The sequence below is a fragment of the Strongylocentrotus purpuratus genome, unplaced genomic scaffold (genome assembly GCF_000002235.5).
Source record: "Strongylocentrotus purpuratus isolate Spur 01 unplaced genomic scaffold, Spur_5.0 spur5_scaffold_6, whole genome shotgun sequence".
NCBI lineage: Eukaryota > Metazoa > Echinodermata > Echinoidea > Camarodonta > Strongylocentrotidae > Strongylocentrotus > Strongylocentrotus purpuratus.
The window spans coordinates 9,729,466-9,756,745 of record NW_022145612.1 but is presented as its reverse complement, the minus strand read 5'-3'; the positions used below and the strand labels follow the sequence as shown (position 1 = coordinate 9,756,745).

General features: G+C 34.5%; 1 protein-coding gene across 1 annotated transcript; it reads right to left on the bottom strand.

Moving 5' to 3' along the window:
• On the bottom strand, nucleotides 1-26,250 carry LOC105441013. The gene is made up of 6 exons (XM_030972943.1): nucleotides 26,197-26,250; nucleotides 23,016-23,088; nucleotides 22,291-22,326; nucleotides 21,582-21,634; nucleotides 8,548-8,679; nucleotides 1-4,967 (listed from the first exon to the last, which is right to left on the bottom strand). The coding sequence occupies exons 1-6, from the start codon at nucleotides 26,248-26,250 to the stop codon at nucleotides 4,923-4,925; spliced, it is 393 nt and encodes a 130-aa protein (XP_030828803.1). The 3' UTR covers nucleotides 1-4,922.
• Nucleotides 26,251-27,280: the final 1,030 nt, after the last annotated feature.

Sequence of the window (27,280 nt, the reverse complement as noted above, 5' to 3'; positions counted from 1 at the left end):
TTGCAATTACAGATAAACTGATCATTTAATTAGAATCGAAGCCAATGATTTACATCCAGGTGAAAGAAGAAGAGATAGAGAGAAAATAAGTATCAACGACGAACATGGCTCTATAAGATTCTCTACAACACACTAGGTTAGCCAACTATAGCTTACATCCTTTAGCAGAATACACAAACTGGAGATAAAATGTACATTTCCTTTGCACGTTATATTACACCACACATGTATATAATATAGATATATATATTTATAACTAGTCCCCCTAAAATTCAAAATAAAGACTGTGACTGAGACACCATAAACTCAAAATATTCTCCCAACAAAATATATTAGTGAGATCTAGTGGTGGAGCGTGTAAGGATTTTCGTTTTCTCTTTTGTTTCGTAGTATGCACAGCAATATTCTTTTATTTTTTGATTCTCTATAATTTAGCACTGAACGTGTAAGGCACTTTAAGGAGAATAACGACTGGTATCTGATTCTACGAAGCACAAAAGCGTCTAGCTATACTGAATAAAAGTTACAGTGCATGGACAGATAGTAACAATAAGACGATGACTCAACAGTTTCTATGATTTCTTTATTAAAACAAAGATGGCTTCGATGTGTTACGTAATCATAATATCTCTACAGTACATTTCGTACATGTATATACACAAGTAAAATAGTACTTCGGTTAAGTATTTATGACTCAAATCCTGTCTTCAAATTTATTCAGTTATCTTTACTTCTTCAGGAGACAGTGAAAATAGTTTTTTTTTTACTCCAATTGACACAATAACACCCTTACCTGAACAGTCCGTGGAGGAAATTATGGCAATAACATTCAGGCAGATCATTTTTTTTCCTTGAGAACAATTTGTATATACATAACAAACTTTGCAATAAACAGAATACCTCATCAATTTCTTTCTTGTGATTGGGGATAAAAGACAATTATTAGTTTTGAACTCAGTCAACAGAAATAATAAGAAGAGATTAGAACAGGATATCACGAATTCAGTGGTTTTTAAGGATGCTTATCAAAATAGACTATACAAAATAGAATTGGGGGGAATTTATACATGAAATCAAGAACAGCCTGGATTACGGTATTAAGTTATTCATAGATTTGATAGGAATACAATCAAGCATCCGAAACATAAGATTGGAGTAGAATGTTCTATCATCTTAAATATACTACCCCTATGTAGCTACCAGAAAACTATTCATTCAAATATTTGCCTGTGTTTGTGATGAGGGTCTTTTTTTTTCATACAAGACTAATGAAATTTGTTATGCTTTCTTAATTGTTTGAAAGGGAGGTAAAGTGAAAAGAAGGATAGAAATGACGAAGATGTGCGAACAAACGCAAAGGAACATAAATACATATGCATTTCGTTATACCCAATTTGTCAATTTCGAATCTATCAGGTGAAATTAACTAATTGATAATTCATCTTGTAGGAGATTGGTTCCATTTTCAGTCTGACTCTGTCGGAATTGCAGGTATGAACATTTAATTAAATCAATTAAATCAACTAATCAATTAAGAGAGTTATGTTGGCTTGAAGTCAATACACTTGTACATTATGCACAACACAAGTATTGCAAAAAGATCAACTTTGGCTAATCTTCATCGCTTAGGGAAATATAATCCATGATGATGATTCTTGCTATGAAGGGGGTAAATTCATATATTCCAGAGGAGGTGGGTGGGGGAGGAGGCAACAGTTGGAAATAGTTGTTTAGATAGCAACATGACACAATTTAACCGCTTCTCATGCAGAATAATTTCTTGCAAATGATAGAATTATGATAAGAAATTTGATGGGATCTAAATGTGCTAAAGAAGGTTAACAACTTTTTAGATATACTAAACTATCTCCCTAATCTTAAGTTTTGAGCATAAATAGAATCCCAACCAAGTGGCCCTTACACCATATGATGGGGCTGGTATACACCGCCTCTCAGGGAAAAAAATTCAATATTCTGTCCACGTCACTAGGGGAGAAATTCCGACCCTCATTTTACTAATTTCTGGATACGTCACAGAAGGGAAATCCTTACTAGTATCTGACCCACATTGCCTGCTACCTTGTATTTTAGATTTACATTCTAACTCGATATTTGAACCTCTTTCTTAGATTTAAATTCACTCACTCTAGCACTATGAGTGGGTACTAGTTTTATGTCATATATGTCATTGTCATATATCGGCATCAGAGAAAAACAAATTCTCCTAAATGTCATAGTTTAAACAAGTACAATTGTTAACTGGAAGGATTTGTATGTAGAACTTTTCAGATAATACCAAAAAGATCATAGAAATCCAGCATCTATACTTAGTATTATAATGTATAGGATTTCATTTTGATTTCATGACGTTGTAATCTCTGTAAGCTTCACAATCGAATGTAATTTTTCTATAATTTCAGACGATCCTATAGCGACTGTTCCAATATAATTCACAAGATACATCATATTTCATATTCATGTTATAGTTTCCTTCAAAACGGTATATCAGGCAGTTATAGGTACTTCTCTGCCGTTTTTGGAAATGAAAAAATGTTTTGAGATATACATGTAACACATGTAATTTGGGATGACACAAAATTTACATTTAGAATTAGCTTAACTACCTTGGTATTGAAGGACCATTCAGAATAACGCATTCGTAATAACGTGCCCCCACACACATATCTGCATTCCCTTTTTAAATATCAAACATCGACAGAAGTAATGTCTTAATACTGAACCCTCTGTTTGACCATCACGATCGAAGGACAAAAAACATCACGAACTGGAACACCATTTTTAATATTCTGAAAATGATTTCAAAATTTTTACCAGTGTACCTAATATTAAATACATTGTAGTCAAATGCCTCAAGAAGCGTGAAATTTGCAATGTAGATGAATTGTGATACCTGGGCCTCTCGAAATCGCCGCAGCTTTAAGTCATTGGTCAAATGTAACAGGCATGACCAGAAATAGAATGATGAAGGGGAAAATTCACACATTCTATCTTGAGAAGGTAATTAACATATTCGTGCAATTAACATATTCGTGCAATTAACATCAAAATATTTGAATAGGTCCACAGTGAAATACGCTCATTATAATTATATGAATTCATACAGATTCGATTTTCATCTCGTATCTTTAAAAGAATTTCATCTTTTGTTATTTTACCTATCTTTCTGAAGCTGTCTGAAACAGTTTAAATGAATACGACAAAAAAAAAAAGAAGAATTAAATCACATTACTAATAGTAACTTTAATGGAACTACACAAAAATAAGCCTTGTTTTAAGGTGTCACAAAAAATGGACCGCAAAAAAGTGTTATGCTTTTTGGAAGTATTTTGTACTCCCAACCTTGAAATAATTTGACAGGATTAGGATTATCAGCCTGGCATACTTGATAGAAACTGATTTGTTTGCACCTAGATTAGTTCTGAATCGTTATAAAAAATCCCTCTAAGGAGTATTCTAAATATATAAAGAGGGGGAAAACACTTGTTATTACGTTGAAAAAATATTTTGTAAAGGTATTTTGTCAAAGCTTGACCTACAAATATCAAAATAATTTTGACATGTCCGTCATGTTTTAGGTCCTAGGTATATAACCGGCATCGTAGTGTATATAATAATGCGATTGTCTTGTCTTTATACATAATAGTACTGTAATTAAACTTAATTTAATGGATCAATGGGTAAAATAGGTCTAGAGAACTTTTTTATTTCGTGATTCTTTGCTTTTGACCTTAAAATTACAATCCTGTTTATAAATCAGAAATATACAAACTTAAGTAATATGCAACTTCAAAGAACTTTTTTCTACAATGATTTAGGGTTCTCACAAATTCACGCTGCTAAATTTGTAAAGAAAATACAATTTACGGGTAGTCTTGCTTTTCAATTACACTAATTAGAAAATAATACAAGGAACTTTCATAATAAGATAATACGAACCCAACTATAACATAAATAATTATGTCTAACATGACGTCAGGGATATAATCAACGACAAATGTGTCTTGTGTCCCAATCATTTTTGTGATCCAAAATGAACTCCTAGAATATAAAAGTTCATAATCTATATTGATTATGGTAAGTAAAAAAGCCTTCCATGACTGCGGGGTCCTGAACTAATGTTCATATCAGTGAAAACAATGACATCTCATACATCGTACTCGATTGAACTTATGGGAAATACTGCTTTCACTAGCAGTTAGGCAACAATTAGAATGATGTATGACGCCATTTTTTGTAGTTCATAATAAATCACAGTTTGTGGAATAATGGGGTTATATGGCTAATGCGTTACGCCATCTGTGCGAGTGGGTTTGGACAAGCTGACATGGCGCAGTAAAAATTAATAGATTAATGAATCAGATATACGATGATGCTAACTAGATAAAGACATAATGGTGCAGACAGCTTGATAGCTCCTAAACGAAAGCTAATAATCTCAGTCGTTAGATGCAGCTGGCTTATCGATATTCTCTATTTTTCACACAGCATTATCACAAAATATGATAAGACCATTCCCACATCCTTACTCTGTTTTTGTGCAATAAAAATGCCTTAGAAATCTCCGGAGTATCTTCCATAAAACTGGCTAAAGGATTTTAGCACTTGATAGTGACGCAAGGGGAATGATAAATAAATACATTTTATGTACTATAGGATTGAAATAATTTAGATGATTATAATATTCTACATTTTTTCTTCTATTTGAAAGACAACCGAAACGACTCAACAAAAATAAAGGTACTACACGCGATCACGGTCGATGTAATTCTCTGTGTGTCTGTCTGTATGTTTTGTTTCCCAGCCTTTGTTTTGTAAGGATGCCAGGATTTATTTCCAATGTCGTTTTCTTGGATGATTCTTCATAGAACTTGCCATACAAAGAGGAAAGTATGGCGTGGTGACTATAAGAAGTTTTCTAGCTCTGCCATCTCTGCCTCCTGGATCAACTGCAGAAAAAATATAGACAAAGAGAGAAGAGAAGGAAAAAAATGCATTAAAGCATATCATCTAAATTTCCAGTAACGCGCACACACAAACAAAAGTAATAGATAAGCGATTTCCCCATAAAAGGCTTCATAAAATCATAATACAAACGTTTATAATCTAGTTAAGTACACACAAAGAAAGAGAACAGGAGAGAGGAGAGAGAGAGAGAGAGAGAGAGAGAGAGGGGGGGGGGGGTATCAATTTGACAAATGATGTAAAATAACAAACCTAAGCCTGTCTATGTTTCTAACTATTCTGCATAATGTTTTCATCTTAGTAGATATCAATATTTCAATGTCATTTCTATTTTTAAGAGACAGGTCAATAGATTCATGACTGAACAAAAATATAAAGATTAAATGCAAATATTCATTTACATATATTCGAAATGATAACTCACATCATGAAAAGAAATTGAGAAGCATTTTAAGCAAACCTGAAAAGTGTATACATATTAAATATTAAGTATCTGTAAATCTGTGATATTAAGACAAAAAAATTCCTAATACCACGGGTTGATAACATCATTGATTTTGCAAATGATTAAAGACGCCGTATACGCTCATGTCGAAAGAAATGAGAAGGTGAACCATCATACTTATGTTTGAGTGCAAATATCAACAAATATTACGCATCCTTGACTAAATGACATCGCCCTAATTCACAAATTACCGCTCAGGGACCAGAAGATCTGTACATAATTGATATAGATGTCACGAATAAGGAACACTTTTTTGACAAATGCTCTTTTAACGACCTTCGGCAGAAGATACAACTCAATTCCGATTGCAGACACTCAGCATCGATGCGTTGAAGAGTGAAAAGTTTGATTAGAAATGAATCTCTGTCGTAAATACTTAGATTTAAGTAATTTTTAGATTGTCAAGTACAACATTAATATACATCAATCAATTTCATACCCTAAGCTCTATTGTCATTTCATGCTCCTGCAACTAAAACCTTTTAGGACGACACTTTTGATGTTTATTTCCTCACAAATCACTCAAACACAACCCTGACAAACATTATTCGGGTCACTAGTCAATCACTTCTGACTATGTCATCAGTTTATATCCTTTGGTGTCAAATTGCATTATTGTAGATGAGGCTTTGTCATTTGTTATTTTGTTTTAATGTTGAAATTCAAACACAATAATCAATGACTTCGCTTTATGCTACGTCAAAAACCGTCAATCAGGAAAGGGATTATATAAATCATGATGTTAGTTTGAAATGAAAACATTCAATTATTTTTAAAGAGATGAAAACAGTCAGGCCGAAATACATCGTTACATAAATGGCATTGTTTAGTTGACACTTCGAACTTTACTATACAGGTACATGTTTTCACACATGCCTTAGAAAGCGCGCTCGTGCGTGTGTGGGTGTGTGCAAATTTAAATGGGCTATATTACCTTAATCTTATAATTTCCTTTAAAAAATGTCAAGTTAACCCATCGGCGTTTTTTTTGCAAACAAATAAAAGCAATTGATACTGATTTATTCATCGATTGAAATGAGCCAAAATCCACCGTTGATCCCTTTAATGCAATATTTACATGTGACCTTCCAGCCAGCACATCCAAGAATGATTTTCAAATATGATATCGTGAGTACCTTAATAGCATATTCAAAAGAATTTCTTTTTTGGATTAAGATAAAGACGGTTATAGGCTTTTACCTACCACACCTTTTATATTTTCAAATGAATAAAATTCTCTGCAAATTTAAATGGGCAAAATAACCTCAATCGTATAATTTCCTTTACCCATCGGCGTTTTTTGCATACAAATAAAAGCAATTGATACTGATTTATTCATCGATTAAAACGAACCAAAATCCACAGTTGATCCCTTTAATGCAATATTTACATGTGACCTTCCAGCCAGCAGATCAAAGAATGATTTTCAAATATGATATCGTGAGTATCTTAATAGCATATTCAAAAGAATTTATTTTTTGGATTAAGATAAAGAAGGTTATAGGCTTTTACCTACCACACCTTTTATCTTTTCAAATGGATAATAAAAAGATGAAATAAAAAAAAAACATGCTAAATTGTTTCATGATTACTTTGAAAAGAATGCCACAGAAATTTGCTCTTTCGGATCTATTGACAATTTTTTCGAAGTCAAATAGAAACATCTAAAGCACCAGTACGCACTTCTCTACCACACAATGCAAAATTACATGCTAAAATAGAAATGAAAATGATGGTTTGTGCGCTAAAACTTTCGCTTCAGTTATGGGTGCCATATAGTGTCATTGATACATTCCATTTAGCACTAAATTACCGCAAATCCAATCATGACCCCCACAAAACATCCGACATGAATAAAGCATTCTACATTTAGTTGCATGTTTTGAAAAGTACTTGACCGAAATGGATAATTATTGATCAATTATTTAAGTTAAATTGACATTTTGTGGTAATGCATAAACGTTCGAAGTCTATTAAAAGGCTACCAACCCAACACTTAATCTCTGCTATGCAGTAAAAAGCGTCGATATATTTTGAGAATCGGTGAATTGTGATTTACATTGGTAAGAATCATTTCATAAATCGTTTCAAATCTTGTGAATAATATACAGTACATTAAGGACAAAATTAAGAGAGAGAGAGAGAGAGAGAGAAAGAGATACAGGTTTCTTCGCAAATATACCTACGATAACTTTTTGTAAAAAGTCATTTAAATAAACACCTTAATGAAAGCTGATGTCCAATGGTTGTGGTCATTGCCAAACAGTGTATTTTGAAGTGGTTGTAATATGCCGAAGCTTCCGATCTAGAAGCCTTCAATGTTCCCAACAGAATAGAGATTAATCGACCTTCATATCATGCCTAACCCATTTTAAAAGGTCGAGATTCCGCAACCAATAAAATCTCAAGAAATCCGTCTTGCTGTAACCGGATTCATATGCAAAGGAATACCACGACTGACCTACAATAATAATATGTCTTGTCGTATATATCAGCTTTTGACGTGGCGGGATGGAAAATAAAAGTGAAGTCTCCATCGGTCATTGCCGCCCTGGTTCTTGACGGTGATAGCAGAAAGCATGAACAAAACAAGCAATACGATAGAGCAAGGATCACGGTGCTGAAACAGCTGGGTAATGGTACTCGTTTCTTTGCACACGAGTGGAAGTGACGTAGACTTACCTTTATTTGATTGTGATTTTTCAGGAAGTGTATTCAATACACAGCGTTTACCTAAAGCTTTTAACATTGCCCTGACCCTGATAGTTGTTCCCTCAGGGTGACATCAGGAAAGTCTAAGCAAGCTTAGAGATATTAATTTCTTACCATCTCACGAACTGGATCAGAGATAGAAGGTTTTGTATGTGTTTAAGGGGGGGGGGGGGCTTTGGGGGGAGAGAGGGGCGGGGCTCCGACTAGAACCGGTACTGATCACGAACTGATCAATTTATCTATATAAAATGAATTATGTAAGACTTTCTACTCTTCAAACAAGAGTCTGGAGGTTCCAGATTTGTTCTTCTTCTCGTCTTTTTCTAAATTTTAATTTTTTTACTCACCCTGTATATGTTTCTCCTCCAAGGAAACGGTAAGCTGTCCAACAGCTCCTCCAGACTTGGGGAATCGGCCGAATTCCTTTGATTGGTGTCCACAAGATCCTCGTATCTTATATCATCAATCTCTGACGATTGCTGAAAAATAGTGTTGAAAGAATTGTTAATACAAATGTTATCATGAAAAATACACGAGATCAATTCATTATATCAATTAATATTATTAAGAGTTGGTATCACCTTTACATGAGAAGCAAAACAGGAACTGAATCACTGTAACCATCGGGTCTCTCCTCCTGGTATAACTTATTGGGGGTGTGCAGGTGGACCACTATACCGGGGTTTCCCCCTAATCCTATACGAATAGTGCAGTTGGTTCTTAACATACAAATGTGGTGTCTCTCCTCTACACGGAATCTTAATTTAACTTCCTTTCTTAGGGACGGAGTGTTTTCCACTTAACATAGCCTGTGTCTTTGAAACAGGGGAGGGGCAAGTTAACAAAAAACGCAGGCTCTCAGTCATCCACCTGGGCTGGATTCAAACCCACTATCTTTGGTTCGACAGGCAGACGCTTTACCGACTGAGCCAACTCGCCTCCTCTAGCCAACTCGCCTCCTCTTTCAATTTACGAATATTGCATTACAAAACTAGTTGACGTATATGTCTTTCATTCTTTCCAGAGTTCAAATACACGTTTTGTGCTCTGGAAATGATCCCAGATATGTTATCTTTTTCTTGTTAAAATAAAAAGGAATCATGCACCTAAAGAAGATCAGCTGTAGAGTTTATACCAACTTTCGAATGCACAACCACGCAGAAAATAGTGTGAGTGAAATTAGACAAAACATGCACCATTACAATATCATCAGCCTTCTTTGTTTCAATTTCTCCTAGGCACAGAGCAAAGCTACAAATGGTCAATTAGCAGCTTGTTTCTTTAAGATGGAAATGTACGTGGCTCACAGACATGACAAACATTGTCGAGTGCCTCCGGACCACAAGAACATCTCAAATCTGGGATTGTGAATTTAACCACAGGAATGTGTTAAATTCGCTCGACCGATACCTTAACAGATATAACAGTATAGCTAATATTTACAACATTATCGTCTTTGTTCTATAGTGTAATTTTGGATTGCATAAGTAGTCACGTGTAGGCCACCTGGACGCAGTGACGTGTCCTGGATGTGGGGGTATGGGTACTGGCACCTGGGTCCTTTTGAGGGTCACCACGGACCAGTTTCTGGTAAAGATCAATTCGAATTTTTGCAATGAAAGTATGTTTGGAAAAACATGAAAGAGTATGAAAGTCATTGATACAAACTCTATAAGCATGATCAGCTTATAGAGTTTGTATAAATGAAATCAAAGATGCGATACTAGTAGTTATCTCATCGACTCGCCTATTAAGAAAAATGCTTGTAGAACAAGTGAACTTCTCATCTTAAAATACAGAAATATCATGCCCAGTTCACCGGTACCCTAGTTTTTGATGAATATGAAAGAAAAAAAGTAATCGTAAAAGAAAAGATGAAAATCTTATATATGCATATGATATAATAATCATAGGATGTGCAATCGAAGCCCAAAATGATACGCCTTATACCGCTAAAATATTACCAAACGTATGCTACTCTTGGATCGCACAAAATACAATTACCTTATAAACTTTGGTAAGATTCAATGAAGGAATCAGAATAATCTGCAACGTTTGAAATGAGACTTTTAATCTGAATACTGTTGTCATTGTGATTTTTCTCCTTACGTACACACGTAATCACCCAAATTATATTGAATAAAAAGTACATAACAAAAATCACCAACAATAATTTAAACATTCCATATATGAACCGAAAATGCTTAGAAACGAACCCCCATATCGTCAACCATTCCTTTTTCCATTTTAGCGATATAACTACTAAATAAATTTCGTATCGTCCATGGTTATATAGAGGTACATATGTGAGTGCGTACATATCTGCGTGTGCGTGCCTATCGATGAGGTGCCGTAGAGATGATGTGGTAACTATTCCAACTAACTATATATGATTTAAATTTGTTTACAAATGGGGTTTCTAGTATGGAGGTATGTGCAAGTGTGAGAGCGTGCATATATACGAGATAAAAGATATTTTATCTGGTCTTTGAAAACAAGTTACATAGAAATGGCGTTACAGTGATATTCAAGAAAATACATCACTACAAGAAACAAGTTTTATAGAAATAGATAAAAAATAAGGAACAAATACATGCAAAAAATAACGAAGCGACAAAAGTGGTCATTGGTACTTCAAATCATGAGTTTCAGAATTAAGCCTTGGTCTTTGGTAATTTCAAATCATTATAGTTTCAGTATTAATTAATTTCCGACGCAGAAGTTTAACGTTTAACCTGTGAGTTGAATTGATGAACAGAGTCGGTAACAAATGAATATCAGACTCGTGAAAGGCAGGTTAGGTGGGACGAAGCTGAGCTTTTTAATAGGTTCCTCACATTTCACTCTATACAACCTTCTATTCATTACAATTATTTTCGACGTCTTTTCAAAGAATTAATTATATAATGTGACACTTTTAGTATATTTCATATTATGTTCTAATTTTGTCAATTATGTGAATTCTTGTTATTTGTGAAATGTGAAATAAATTTGAAACTTGAAACTTGAAGTCGGAACGATTAAATGAATAAAATAAATGAAGTGGGTGGGTATTGTCTTTCTTGATTGCACAGACCTTATCAACAATTTGCTCAGTATAATGAGACTCGACAAAAGCTAATTCTACCCCAATTATGCGCTGTGCTATTTTACGTGGCCTTTCCAATTTCTTCTTGTCTTGTTTTGAGAGATTTCCAAATGAACATATTATATTGAAAAGCAAGAGACTCTTTATTATTGAATTGTAGAACATGGTCAGAATTGTGAGTGTGCGTATGAGTGCAGGTGTACCAGCCTATCAATGAGGGGTCGTATAAATGGTGTGAAAACTAGTCCAAGTACGCTAGTCATCTATTATTTCAACGTTTGTTTTTAATGCATGAGATGATGAAGCAACCTAAAGTGTCCTGGACACTGAACTTTGTCCTCCTATTATGTTTGCATCATTCTGCGAAAAATTATCAACATTTATCATCCCTATTCCATGCATAAGGATGAAAATGGAAACACATTATTCTTTAGTAAAACGTTCTTGTTTTTTTTACTACAATTCTGACTTTGCTCATTTAAAAAAAATACCTAAATGTTTCAACCGTACAATTTTATAGAAACAAAGACAACACACCTCCACCCCCAATTCGTTTCGTTTCCTTTGCTATAGTCTTCATTAGTTTGTAGTTTACGGCTTCTGTTTTCGACATGATACAACATGTCCATCTCTTTCATATTTTGTAAATGCCGTACATATACAGATTACGTACATTAACAGATTATTTTGTCCGCTGATAAAAAAAAACGATTATTAAGCGAAATGGACCAAAGACTTAGTAGAATCTCTTGTGACATTATGACAATCAAATCCCCGTTAATGGCTTGCATATATTTTTTATAAAATATCATAACATTTCAACACCAGTCTTAAGTCAAGAGTAAAACCTAGAACAAATATTTACATCTAGTATGTGGACATTAACGTAGATGTAGCTTTTGTATGTACAGAAAATCGTCAACACAAACGCACACACGCGCACACACACCCCAACCACACTTACGTGTTACTCGGAAAAAATAAACACAGTTAAACTTTAATGTCTTTTCAAATAAGGTAAAGGAAAAGCCACAATAAGTTCGACATATTTTTCAAAGATTTCATCCAATAAAGCCTTGTATCATCTACCTAGGGTTTGCTGAAAGGCGAACTAATAAGAGTGTATATCCACAGACTAATGGCTGTTTTTATACGCCTCTGTGTGCTTTTTCGTCCTCCCTCTACCCGGCGATTTCACAAATTAGTGGCAGATCAATATTATCTTTTTACCAGAAAAAATAGTATATTTATACCATATCGCGACAAGATCTGTATAAAGAAAGCAGCCGTTCTGAACCCTGATGGGGTTTCGTTGTTAGAAAAATGGTGTTGCTACAGAATCCACACGGCTACAATCGAATACTACATTACATCGGCTTTGATAACAGCTTTAACGGCGGTCACATATCGCCCCTGAATTGTAAATATCAAATATAACTATAAATACGGCTTTTGTTGATGAGCCTTCAGCTCACATTTCATCTGATTAAATACGTTTTCAAATATGTGCACCAATTTTATAGTTATGATTATCGTTATCGTTTATCGGTAATATGTGACAGACCATTTTAAAATAACGGTACGAGAAATATATTAGTGGAAACATATAAACCTTCGAATAAACAAGACTCTATACCTAATAGAGATCACATTCGGATTACGTAAAACATGATTGTAATGTTCCCATTAAAGCCAAACTGTCCTACTTGTAGCTACTTGCTCCCTCTATATAGAAAACTTCCCCAATCGGTGCCTCTTGGTCCCCCATGATCCTCTTTTTCTTATGTTAGTTGAGAGTTGAGTTAATGAGATAGCCACCTGTCAGTGACCTCGCTGTGTGGTCTAATCCCTTCTGGCCAAGTAATGGAGACGGTCTTTAATACACATTCTTAATCAGCCTCTACAATGCGTATTGGTATTGCACCTACTAGTAGCTACTGCGCAAGAGTCACTCAATCCTTAAAGGAGGTGATAAAACTTGTATGGAAATATATATATCCCAATTTTGGTGGTTCATATTTTCGCAACATGTAAAGAAAAGGCCGGTCATATTTGATATTTATATTTCTTATTTCTTTAACGGAAACATTAATAATATGGTCGTCCATCAGGATTTAGGCCCATGTATTCCACGCAAACCGCTCTTTTAAAATGTAACTGGAAAATGGTTGAAATCAATCGATTGTGGAAATTTTGTTGGTCTAGTAATTATCGACCTGAAAAGGGTGTCCATCCCGTGGATCAATGGAAATGAATGAATCCTGTAGTATTGGCAAAAATATGAAACGTCTGGTTTTTGTCAACCCACACTTAAATGGTTTAAAAACTACTTTAATGGTAGGAAACAATTCACTTCTGTAAATGGTTATATATCTGATAAAACAAACATGTAACAATCCCCCAGGGCTCCTCACTAGGCCCCTTTTTATTCTCTCTGTTTGTAAATGTTATGCCAAACATTGGAAAAAAGTAATTTATTATTATACACTGATGATGCGCGTCTCTTTAATCTCATCAACATATCCAAGAGAAATCTTAAAATGAATAAATTAATATTTAACAAGCATCTCAAGCAGGTTTAAAGACAATAAGCTCATTGTAAACAAAGAAATGTGAAGGAACGTTCATTAGTACGCATTAACGTTTGATGGGAGACTTTACTTGTGATTTATGTCAGGATAGATTTAACTCAGATGCAAATTATTTGTTATCTTTGATGACTGGTTTCTTTTAATTGTTTTAAATTATATTAAATTACTTTTCCTATCCCAGTACCAAAGTCATCAAAATCGACAATTGATTATATTTATTCTACCGACCTAGACAAAAATATCGTCACTGGTGTATGTATATAGAACTTTCTTCAGCGATCATATTTTAACTTTTACAATTTATGATGAGAGTTGCCACAAACCCTTGAAAAGCGCAGACGCAAAGGCCTTTCAAGGACGTATGTCAAATTACAGATGTCATTGAAACGTGGGAGAAATGGTTTAACCTTATAATGGAAGTTGTGAATAAATTTGCATCACTTAAAAGAAAATGTATGCGTAGGAATCCTCGTCCATGGGTTTTTTGTGACACCATTCAATTAATGAATAATCGTGATCACTTTCATAAGAAAGCTCTACAAACCAAAAGTGATTTAATCTGGACCAGAGACAAACAGTACAGAAATTTAGTCAATAGGATAGTTAATCAACAAAAGTTGACTCTCTATTTAACATAATAAGGGGAATCCTGGTGCCCTATGTAAAACATAAAAGAGTTGAACCAAATGCAAACGTTTTTGAAAAGATAACGTTACAAGTCTCGGGAAATGAAATAACTGATTTAGGAGAACTAACAAACGTTTTCAGTAGTTATTTCAGTAGTGCTGTGAAAAGTTTAACCGACAATTTTAAAGCATCAAGTGATGAAGTAATAACCACAAAATGCAGTACAGCCGAAGGTAATTTGTCGGAACCCACAGAATTGTTCGATCTGCCAGTTATTGATAGCGAATTTGCAAAGAAAGATATTAAGGGTTTTCCGATAATCAAAGCGAACGGGAATGATGGATTAGTGTCAATATTTTGAAAAATATTTGTAACATAAACATTGCCATAGATACCCTGAGGTATATATATAAAATCTGTCACTGACAACGGGTGTATTTCCTGCTGCATGGAAAATAGTAAGAATAAACCCATCTTTAAGAGTGGAGATAAATTTCAAGTATGTAATTATAGGCCGATAGCCCTCGTATTATCCACAATAATAGAAAAGGCAGTGCATATGAATCTCCTTGAATATCTGTCAGAAAAACGACTACTTAACCCCCCCCCCCTAAAAAAAAGGTTTTCGACCTAAACATTCATGTGAGACCGCCCTCATCTGTATGGTCGATGAATTAGCAATGAATGTTGATAAGGGGTAGGGGAATGGATTAGCACTTGCATTCGACATAGCGTTCGACATGGTAGATCACCGTATTCTCATACGTAAATTAGCTAAATATGGCTGTTCTGATAAATGTCTTTCTTGGTTTAAGTCCCATCTTATTGACAGGAAACTTTTTTTTCTTTAATGCAAAATAAAAAGTCAAACATCCTGAATGTCAACAAAGGAGTGGCTCAGGGTTCAATCCTTGAGCCCTCTTTTTTTACAGTCATGATAAACGATCTATAAGTAAAGGGAATGTTTATTATGTACGCGGATGACAAGACAATATCCGTTAATGGAAACAGTCCAACAGATATTGAAATTCAGCTAAACAATGTAATGCGAGAAGTAAATGAATGGTTATGAGCGGTTAGGCTGGAAATGGATGGCGGCCTCATATAAAACACATTTAGCAACAAAGCTCGCTTGTTAAAACCTAGTGATCAAGTGGGTGCAGTGCAATTGTAGGTGCGGGTGCAGCAGACGGCAGTTGAGTAAAAGGAATAATATATCATGGTTTCACACAAAGCTATTATACTAATTTAGAGCGTTTGGCATATATGATTGTATTATTTTTCGTTTAAGTGTAGCTGTCAAGGAAGAGAGGGTTGAAAAAGATTTGATGCGGTCGGGAAAATTATTCCAAATATTCGGACCACAACGTTTAATGAATTTGTGTGTTATTAATAATTTGGGGTTAGTTAGATGGAAAGTTTTAGATATGCGAGCGGGATAGGAATGAAGAGAACTAAAACTAAAAATGTTATCAAAGAATGGTGGAAGTTCTTTATTAATACACTTGAACATAATAAGTGCTACTTGAATAATATTCAAATCTAAAATGTTAAGTGCTCTAAGTTTAAAGAATAGTTTCAGTGTGGGCCAAAAAATGTGATCCTGTACAAATACGGATAGCTCTCTTTTGTAATTCAAAAATAAAAATTGACTTTAGTCGAACCGCAATTAGCCCATATATACGATGTTGCAATATGTCATGTATGGCAGTACTAACGTATTATAAGATAATAATAAGGTTGCATGCATGGGGTAGACGAAACTTTAACCTGGAAATTATCTCAATGCTCTCGAAAATGCTCATTGTGACATGGTGTAGATGCTCATTCCATGTCAAAGCTTCATCTATAATTACACCCCAAAACTTGGAGTTAGTCTTCCTCTCTATTGTCATTCACCGATCTTTGCACAGATCTATTCATAAACCATGCCATCCTTTTCCAAGATATATCTTCCGTCTTAGAGAAACAACGTATTATACTAGATCCTGCCTTATGAAACAATGGTTTGTAGAGCCGAAGACAAATTACGGTAAAAGGTCCCTTGCAGCTGAGAAGCGTGGCCAAGTTTTGGAATGAGTTTGATTATCCATCCTCCACGTTAACATCAACATTAGCTTTTAAGCGCCACCTAAACAACAACCACAATCAACTAAACCCAAATTGAGTCGATAGATTTCGATTTCCCGCCACAAACCTTTTCATCCTAATCTTAGAATTTTGTTTGTATTGTTTATCATTTTTCTTGTTTGACTCTCTATATTCATTTTTTATATCCGATTTCTTCTTTTCCCTCGTTTGTTGCTGCAATATGACAGCTGCTTTGTTACTTTGCACATGATTCATATTTTATGATTGCTATTTGTTTTTTCATATGTTTCATTTTATTGTTTGACTTGGACCCCTTTGAAAAACAGCTATTAGCCGAAAAGGGCAAGTCAATCCAATCCAATCCATGAGTGGTGAATAAATAAATCAAATCATATCAAAGTAAAATATAGTTATTTGTATGCATTTGATACTACCTGTACTTAAATTAAATATATTTAATGTTGTTATTAAGTGACAGTAATAATAATATTAAAGATTTATAAAGCGCTGGTATACAAATACAGTTTCTAAGCGCTTAACAAAACAAGTAAAATGAAAAGTACGGTTAAACTAAATATGTAATAAGGATCAACAAGAAACGTGAAATGAACAATGCGCTTAATTTAGACGAATTACTTAACTAACAATGTATAACAATAACATGATAATGAAAAAGAGAAAACATTTATTTGGCTATTTATCTCACATTATTCTCCCCTTAGGGGAGGACAGATTGAATCTGGACACGCCGTTGCTTTCACCCGACTCCTTCAATTGGCTATTAACAACACTTTTATCTTTACAATGATCCCAATATGTCTTTTTAAGGGAAAGAAAAAAAATCTCTTTCTTCCCACAAGGTCAGTGAGAAACCATCCTCTGGTTTGTTCATATGTTTCATTTCATGGTTTGATTTGGTCCTCTTTGAAAAACAGGTATTAGCCGAAAAGGGCATCCCATCCCAATCCAATCCATGAGTGGTGAATAAATAAATAAAATCATAAATACATAAACCGTCAAACCCAGGTTGAAATATATTGGCACGAGAGAGAAATCTTCGTTTGGAAATGTATGTTTGTTTTATTGAATAACGATATGCATGCAATATTTTTCATAATAATTGGAGGCATTTGCTATCTTATGGATTCAGGTCCTCTCGATTACATTCAGGTTGCCTTCGCGTCAGCTGAGAAGTCTCGATCACTGTTGTGTGCGTTTTACCGTGGGGAAAAGGGTTGTTATATTACGCGCACGTGAAAATGTTGAGATTCACGTGACAGCTTTTCCAACAAGTACCCTATGTTTATATAATAACATAAATATAAACATCCATGCTTGTATATTTGTTTCCTCAAGCCCCGACCCGTAACTATGTTCACTGTTCAGGAATTACTCAGAAAAGGAGGTTAATGTAGAACACAATTAGAACCTTCTACATGCCTGCGGGCAAAAAGGTATTGTGACATGTCTTGTCAGGAAAGGTATATATAAACGAGCTTTGACCCGGTGTTTTCCCCGAGTACCATTTATATTCATAAAAGGTTTATTTTGAAACATTCCAAATGTATACCCAATAAAAAAGCAAATTGTGATTGCTAGAAATCTACACATAGGTCAAATGCTATAGATTGTAAAAGCGGTGGTCATAAACTGATGCTGGTGAAGAGGTAATATGTGTTTTTGTAAATTAATTTACGCAAAATAGAGAAGATAATTTCTTTGTATAACACTGATTCGATATGTTGTGCACTTTAACTGAAAAGGTTGAGTGGAATGTTGTTGTTTTTGTCAAGCCACATTGCGGTATTGCGTAGTACATCAATTATGATTAGCTTTGTATTATTGTCATGTGTGTGTATGTGTGAGTACGCGTATGAGCGGGTTGTGTGTTAATGCGGGCCCATTGAGAATGAGAGAGGGAGGGGGGGGGGGTATAGTGACAGTGCCTGCAGTGTATACAGGATACTTCTCCTGGATCGATACGAGCTACTTTATTTTATACCGTTCCAAGCACTCTTGCCGTTTATGATTTTAGTATTAAAATGCATGAGATGAAGAGAAATGTATATAGAAATGTATATACAATCGAAACTGAAGTGTCCTGATATAGTCAACGCTATTCCTTCCAAAATGTTTGTATCAGAGTGAGACAAGTATTCTAATTTCGAATGCCTATGGCCAAGGCCGAAGGTACGCAGGGAAAAGGATATTCTTATATTGCAAACATTCTTTCGCGAAATGTTCACGATTGTATGGGCATGGATGTGCATCGAGTACAAAATGTACCACTTAGACTATGAAATTACCTAAATAAGGGTTTTGAGCGTTCGCTTGCCTGATCCTAATATAAATTACAAAGTGTAGGTCGAATACATTTCCCTTCTGACACCTTGATGTATATCCTGCAATCAAACGTTTAACAATGGTTTTGGGTTTTTTAATTTGAATTTTTTTTCAAAAAGGTACCTTATTGTAATGGGTTTTTTCTTTTCTGTTCCGTATGTGTGCGTGTGTGCGCGTGTGTTTGCTTGTGTGTGTGTGCGTGCGTATATGTGCGTGTTTATCTCAATTGTTTCCCTAAGTAGACCCTTGTTTACATATCAAGCTTTAATAATTCTACTTGTGTATCTTTTTTCCTGTTTTTCTTCTTCTCTTTTCTTCTCTATTACTTTTTCTACGTCGCGTTTATAACTGTGTATAAGTAATTTCCATTTAATGCCATTATCTTCTGTTTCTGTTATTTTCAATGTCCATGATTTTCGTTTATGCATGCCCCTTTTTGTACAATCCAATTTTTTTCTTCCTTTAAAATAATAGTCGTTTAATTTTGCCGTATTTTGGAAGATGAATATTACTGAATTGTAATTTAAATGTAGATCAAATCATGCAAGGAAAAAAGTTTAGAATATAACTAAAAGTGCTTATTGTTATCCACAAATATGGGATGTGTTGCTTCTTCAAATGAAAATTCTACATTGATTGCAAAATTGAGGGATCTTGGTTAATGAGGGGGCAAGAAAACTCAAATAGTCAATAAAACATTAATTTGATTAAATCTTACAGTAAAACAACAACTTGTTTTTTTAATCAACTGACCTCAAAGGTCTCACTAATACAAGTTGGTAGATCACTGCAGACTTTGTCAAAAGTAATTTTTTCTTTCTTATGGGATGCCAGGCAGTAAAGCCTCTTGCGAAGATGAGCTTCAAAGCATTATCTTTTCATTCAGAGGGCCGTCGCACTCTTAGCAAATCACTTCAGCGTATCTTTGGATCTCTATATCCATTCATTATAAATGGATTGTCCCCACTGCTACACTTTGTATCTTATATCAGCATCGTCATTTATGCTTCAGCTGTCACTTGTCACTTGTTTATATTCACTTTGTGAGCACGACCTCGTGACAGTGCGCACCACATCTGCTTGGGGCAAGGCACTGTAGGAGCAAGTATTTGGGCAACATGGCGTGATGGAAGTGGAAATAGCTCTTAGTAGCAACCTATTTCAGCAGGTCCATCTATTCCACTGAATTGCAGTGTCAAGAATATCGACGTTTGAATAACCTCTTTCATCCAATCACGCAATTAAATAATAAATCATCGCTTAAAGGTACTATTTCATTTTTTTTTATATGAAAGGACAAATAGGAAAATATACGCTATCAAATAAATAAATAAATCGCATGCGGAAATATTTCTCTAGAAAGTTATATTTTACGGGCAATTTTCACATTCCCTTTTGTTCTTTGTTTTAAAAAATGCGTTTCCGAAATGTACTCTTAAGACAAAGAACTACAAAAAACCTTTTAATCAATCACGGAAAATCCCTGTCTGAAATCCTAAACACATCTCCTTACATTTATGAAATGATTTATTCACAATTGAACTCTATATTTTTATTTTTACGCAATAGATATTACATGGTAATCTTAAAGGGATCGAAGTTCTACTTAAAAGCAAGCACAATCTTCGAAAAGATATGTATCTGTTACGAATTAGACAAGAAGTATTTGTTTTTCATTCATAACATGAATTTAAGCGCGACGGTGTGAAAAATGATTAAAATATAGTTTAATGGGTTATACAATATTTGTATTACAAGCGTCATTAACATGTCATTTACATGATTTCCGCTAAAGGAAATTCATAGGTCATTGTAGAAATCGGTACTGTGGATAAAAAGGGAGGAGTTGGATTGACATGCTGTGATAATACAAACTTTAAACGGGAACTTTATCATATGGGAGGAATTGCGCATACCAAAAAAAAAGAAAAGAAGGTATATAATGTAAAGAGAGATTTAAAAAAAGGAAATAAAGAAGAGTGGGCAAGAGGAATGTAACACGCGGGAAATAGTGTATTTATATATGCATTTGATACTACTAAAATTAGATATATTTAATGTTGTTATCAAATGACAGTGAAATACCCTATTGAAACAATGCCTCAAGCTTTTCCGACTCAACGCTTTATATAGTCAGTTAATCTGAGACAAGTTCATGCCACACGTTAAGTTTATTTTACATTATTCTACCCTTAGGGGAGCACAGATTGAATCTGGACAGGTCATTACTTGTCACCCGACTCCTTCAATTGGCTATTAACAACACTTTTATCTTTGCAATGATCCCTCATGTCTTTCTAAGGGATAGACAACATTTATTTCTTCCCACATGTGTCAGCGAGAATTACGAGAAACCATCCTCTGGAATGGAGTTCCTCTGAAAGGGAGTTCAAATGTTCTTTTCCCCGTAAAATTGTGAATAGGTTCTATCTCTTATTGTCTTTCATCACGTTCATAATCCTTCTCTCTCTCTCTCTCTCTCTCTCTCTCTCTCACTCTCTCTCTCTCTCTCTTATTGTATCCCCTTCTCATACTCTTTACCTGTCTTTTTTTTTAAACCCTTCAAATAATTAGGTATTTCAGTCATGACTGTATTATGAAGTAAACGTACTAGATATAAATGATTGTAGTATTCTCTCACCTTCAGTATATCTGGTAGAGGCTGCTCTGATCGTGGACTTTCAGCTCGTCTTTCTGGTTGGTAGAAATAAGAGGAATTTTGAAAAGTATGTAAATTTAAAAAATAATTTCTGAATATGTTGGTGGATTTAAACTAAGTTTTTTTTTGCTCCTATGTTTTGGAGGTTACACTTTTTAAACGTCAAAATGCACCGACGCACAAACATGAAACAAAATAACACACCACACAAACGCACACGCCCGAACCCACACACACCATCGATATCTATGCACAATATACTTAATGTTTCGAAATTGTTGCCAAATAAACGTGCGTTTATCTGGATAAAAAAACATACATAAGACTTTCGCACATTTATCAATGTCTGGTTTTATGCAAATTATTTTCGAAATACACATGTAGAAAAGTAAGTTACATTTAGAAAAGAAAAGTTTATTCTCAGAAAATGACCAGCACACAATGTTATTAAATGTCTGAGTCGAGTTCATACTTCTAACCTAATATTACAGATATTGCACCCTTTTTTTTATTTCAAGGGAATAAATTCTCTTTGCAATTTCATCTTTCGTGATTAAAATTTCCCTAATTTCTGAATTGCGAATGTATAACGCACAAATGTTCAGGGAAGCATAATAACGTCTAGAATTAAGTAGCATCTTTGCTGATGATTTTATTCTTTCTCTATGCATGGTTTGTCAGGAATACTTACTGCTTTGGTAGATTCTGGCGCATTTGGTCCAGCATTCTGCAAATGGGAAACCAAGAAATAAGACGTCGATTTAGGGTATTGATTGGTAATTACTCACAGTTAACATTACCAAGACACAGTGATCATTTGGAAAATTATATAAAATATACATGAAGAAAAAAATCTATAATGCTATAGAAATATGATGCATCTCAAAGCTTAAGGTATGCAAATCACGTTCCACATAAGGAAATGTTAAATAACAACAGTTTGTTAATAACATTCTAAAATAAAACAAATGAAAGCTTTAGTTCCGTTGCGTACAATGATTTAATTTACTGAATAAATCAATCATAAAACATAATTATTTAAACATATTTGTGGCTTACACCCAGTAAAAAAACAAAAACAAACATAATTAATCAATCAATAATATGAAAAATAACACTTCATGTTTTCCCTAATAAGTTTAAAACCTATCAAATATTCAATCTTCGCAAATCCATTGCTGGAGAAAATATTGAACACACTGTACTTACAAATGATCATAATTCACTTCTCCTTCTCTTCCTTTTTAAATCTCATAAATAGAGTGTCATGCTACCTAAAGTCTACATGTACATGATTACCATAATGAAAGTCAAAAACGTTTCTCGTTCGAAAAAGAAGCAAACTATATTGTACGAAATATTATAAAATATATTAAAAAAATGTATCCAAAAAACTTGAAGGACCAACTGACTCACTTTGATTTCCTGTTCTGCATTTACACGCTGTGGAATCTGAAAGAAAAAAATAAACAAAAATGATCAGGGTAAACTTTTACTGGTTGACATGAGGAACTATTCAATATCATCCATGTACAAACAAAAACAAAGTCTTTCAACAATTTAAACCTAAAGCAATGTCTATCGCATTTTGTGATCCGAAAATTGTTTCTATGGGATATACAAGATATTCTTGCTAGTGCAATAGAGTTGATTTTTTTCGAAAGTTTTCACAATCCTGTTTGATGTAGACAACTATTTCTATAAGTTTAATGAAGACTCTGCGCGTATAGATATGTTCTTTAATCGCTGTTAAGGATTATTTTTTTAAATTGTTGAACTCCATAACTATCTTAGCTGGCATATGGAGACACACCGTGCACTATTCTTATCACAAAAACACTTAATGTATATCTAGCGATGTATTAAATTTATGCCATTACACTTACATAGCGCGTATAATTTTGTATAATTTAGGCTAGAGCATGTCTTAGCGTTAATAAATATCAGACTTACACTTTGTCATATAACATTTCAATTTCAGTTTAGATAACACATGCTTAAATCACTGGTCAGTGACCTCTATGAGACACCTTAATCTCAAGGATAGGAAGTTTGAGAAAAAAAGATCAGTGCATAAATACTTTAAAATATCAAAAACGATGAGAAAGACTTTGTAAAAATCCACCAAAGGGCAACTGGCTATTAAAGAAGGTTGATTTGTGTTTACGCGATCATGTTTTTATTATGATATTAAGGGGTGCATACAGTGCGCTTAAATTGCGTTTCATGTAAATGCCTTTATTCGGCATTCACTTATATAATTGGGAACGAAGTTATGTAATTGTGTTCTATTAAACATACGCGATTCTAGATGCATTTGTTACACAAAAGGGTGTGCGACGTTCTGGATCGCGTGAGTTTCCAAGCTTTCAATTGGAGTCAAGTTTTGGCAGGTGTTTTTCCAAGGTAATGAAACCTTTGTATAGAAAGGCTCTAAAAGGAGACATTTTGTCCTTAAGAGAACTTGATATTGCTGCACGCGTCATTCTACTTTTCTGTTAAGAGAAGAGATGGTCGTGTTTTAGACGACACATTTTAGCGCCAAACAAGGGGCAAGGTGAGAAGGGGCGCGCGTTTCAAGTTCAGTCTTAAAAGGGTTCTATCTGTGGGTCCCTCGTGGTGAAAGGTGACGGTATAGAGCAGAGGAAAATATGAGCCACATAGAGATAGACAAAGAGAGACAGAGAAACAGAGAGAGAGAGAGAGAGACAGAGAGAGAGAGAGAGATCAAAAGAGATATAGGGGTATAAATACAACATTTGAAATGATAAAGACTATTTATATTTAATATGTTCATCGATGTTATAAGGGATAGAAAAGCAAATTTAACGTCGGGGCCAGTGAAAATAAAAGATCAAGAAATGCACTCATTTATAAATGAGTCAAGGATAAGTCTTCATGGTGTATACGTGCTACCATTGGTGGGTAAGATATAGAGTGAGAGGAAAAATAATCGTCTGAGTTTAGAAAACTTTCCATAAAATTCAACAAATATGTAGTTATATATTAAAGGTACATTGGTCCTTGGCTAGTTCAAACTTTACAGGTATTGTGTTTCAAATGATAATAATGTTGGTTCATGTTGATGCAGTATTTGAGATATTTATTGAATTCTAGACCCCCTCCCCTCCCCGCAAAAAGAGAGAATAAGGGGTAGAAGACATACAGCAAGTTATCGACATTCGATTTGTTTTTTTTCCAAAAATATTAATTAAAAATAATGAAAGACCAAATTACTTTTCTCTTAATGCACTTCTTCAGTAACCAGTAAGAGTATGCAAGTAAGCATGTGATTTATCACGGTTTGGCAATGGAACAAGAAAGTGTAATAAAAATAATACCAAAACATGGATATCTTGAATAGGAAATTCAAACATTCGAATATATTCTGCTCACTAATGTGTTTGAATGATACTTTGGATGGGACATTAACGTAATGATTTTTTTTCAGGAAGCGTTCTAAAATGTGCTCGTTATTCGTAATGCTTCATGAATACACATGACATAGCGAGAATGGGTATGTAAAGGTTATCGCTTAGATCACAAAAGTCAGGCTTTTCTGAAGACTTTCATCTAACAGTGGTTTTACAGCGGGAGTAGACTCCAAATCAAATTTGATACCCTTTCAAAAGAAACGTCCTTCTTTTCTTACACTGATGATCTGCAGCGATTTTAGCGGCTAATGTACGCGTGTCTGATAATATAAAGACTGACTTCGTCTTTCTTGCCGCTCTTCCCTGTTTTTTCCCATCTGAAATGAACGATTGCTCTTTAGCTTGGTCTTTTCTGTTGTGAGTGTGAAATTTCGCTCTACATTTAGGCATTCGATACCATAATGCAGAATGTAATTGGAATCGAAGTTCCAAGGTTGTATTCGATGTATAGGCATTGATTACATGCATGAAGACATAAGCTGTCAATGAGGACAGGCATTCATTTTAGGAAAGGTATCATTTGAAGAAAATTGAGGGCAGTTCAAGGCAGTATGAAAGCAAATTGGAAAACGATCGTTTCATGATTACAGAAGTTCCCATTTTGCTCTTCAGATTAAATCATTTCATGACGTTGGTGAAAAATCAGGATCATAATAAAGGGATTTTGTCCTTGAATGGATATTATACTACATGTACTAATTGACGCATGGTCATAATGTAAGTAAATAAAGTAATAATTTCAATAGAATCAGATACAAGAATGGAAAGAAACCTCATTTCCTTTTAAGACTGATATCATCAACAATTGAATAACCATATTTTTTCTTTACCATTACTGTTCTCATCATTATCGTCATATCATCATTTTCGTCACCATCATTATCATCAAATCACAATACATGTATCACCATCATTATCACCACCTTCACCACCATCCCCACCACCACCACTACCAACTATACCACCACCACCACCAACACGACAGCCACCACCACCAACACGACAGCCACCACCACTAACAACAAAACCACCACCACCAACACGACAGCCACCACCACCAACAACAAAACCACCACCACCAGTACCGCAACCATCAACACAATCACCACCACCACCACCACCACCACCAGGACAATCACCACCACCAATTCCACCACCATTACCATAAACAACATCTCCACCCGGACAACAGTGACAAAGACAACCACCAACACCATCTTCATTATCTCATAATCATTGCTACCATCATCACGAACATCGTCATAATGTGTACTCAAGCGCAGTTTTAGCAACCTTAGTAAAGGCCTTGCTTTTAAACATATATAACGCACTTAGTCCACGGGTATGTCACGATAAACTAATATAGGCAGATCACTTGTCGTAATCTTAAAAACAAACCCCGTTCATGATGGTAAACCTGTCCGTTAGCTGAGGATTTATGATACCACGGGGAAGGAACATGCTATTTAGCTTTCTGAATATTAATATTCATCAGGTTGTCCAAAATGATTGATACTTTTTACGTCAAAATATAACCTCTTGCGGGTATTTTCTGTTCATAGAAAATTGGACAAAAGGAACAGATCAAGAAAATCACAATGAACTCTAAGTTAAATCAATATAAAAAAATGATCATGCAAAATATGTAATACGTAGTCTGAAAGACATATGATCAAACAAATTAATAAAATCATTATTTCAAGACTGAAATTATTGTAATTCCAACATTTCAAAAACCTTTACATGTTTGAATGTCATATTTAACTCAAAATGAATTTGATCAAGTCGCTAGACAACTACATCTGTATTGTTACAACTGAGAAGGGCTATCAATAATACGAATATTTGTTAATGCGGTAATTTATGTTATTATTCATGGTTACAGTATCTTACTATTTCCACAAATATGTATAAGAAAAAAAAATATATATATGCAGGAAATCGAAAGAAACAAAGAAAAAAATATGATACACGTATACATAATTATGCCTATGTTTGTGCCATATACATTGATGATAGTCAGTTGTATAATGTTTTATAAAGAACTCAAGCAAAGGGGACAAACTCACTATAGAGCACACACAAATTGTTCTTTAGCCAAGGGTGGTGCTCCCTTTTAAGGGCAGAAATGCAAGCTGCACTGTCACTTTTTTATGATACAAATCAACCTATAAGGAACGGAGATACCTACTAAGTAGAGCTAACACGTCAACCGGTAGACATAAAAGCGGGAAAAATGGATCAATC

Coding starts and splice junctions, on each gene's coding strand:
- LOC105441013 (XM_030972943.1), bottom strand. CDS start 26,250: ATGGTGTTGGTGGTTGTCTTTGTCACTGTTGTCCGGGTGGAGATGTTG. Junction 23,089..26,196: donor GGGTGGAGATGTTGTTTATG/GTAATGGTGGTG, acceptor AACCAGTAAAAG/TTTACCCTGATCATTTTTGT. Junction 4,968..8,547: donor GGAGGAGAAACATATACAGG/GTGAGTAAAAAA, acceptor TTTTTTCTGCAG/TTGATCCAGGAGGCAGAGAT.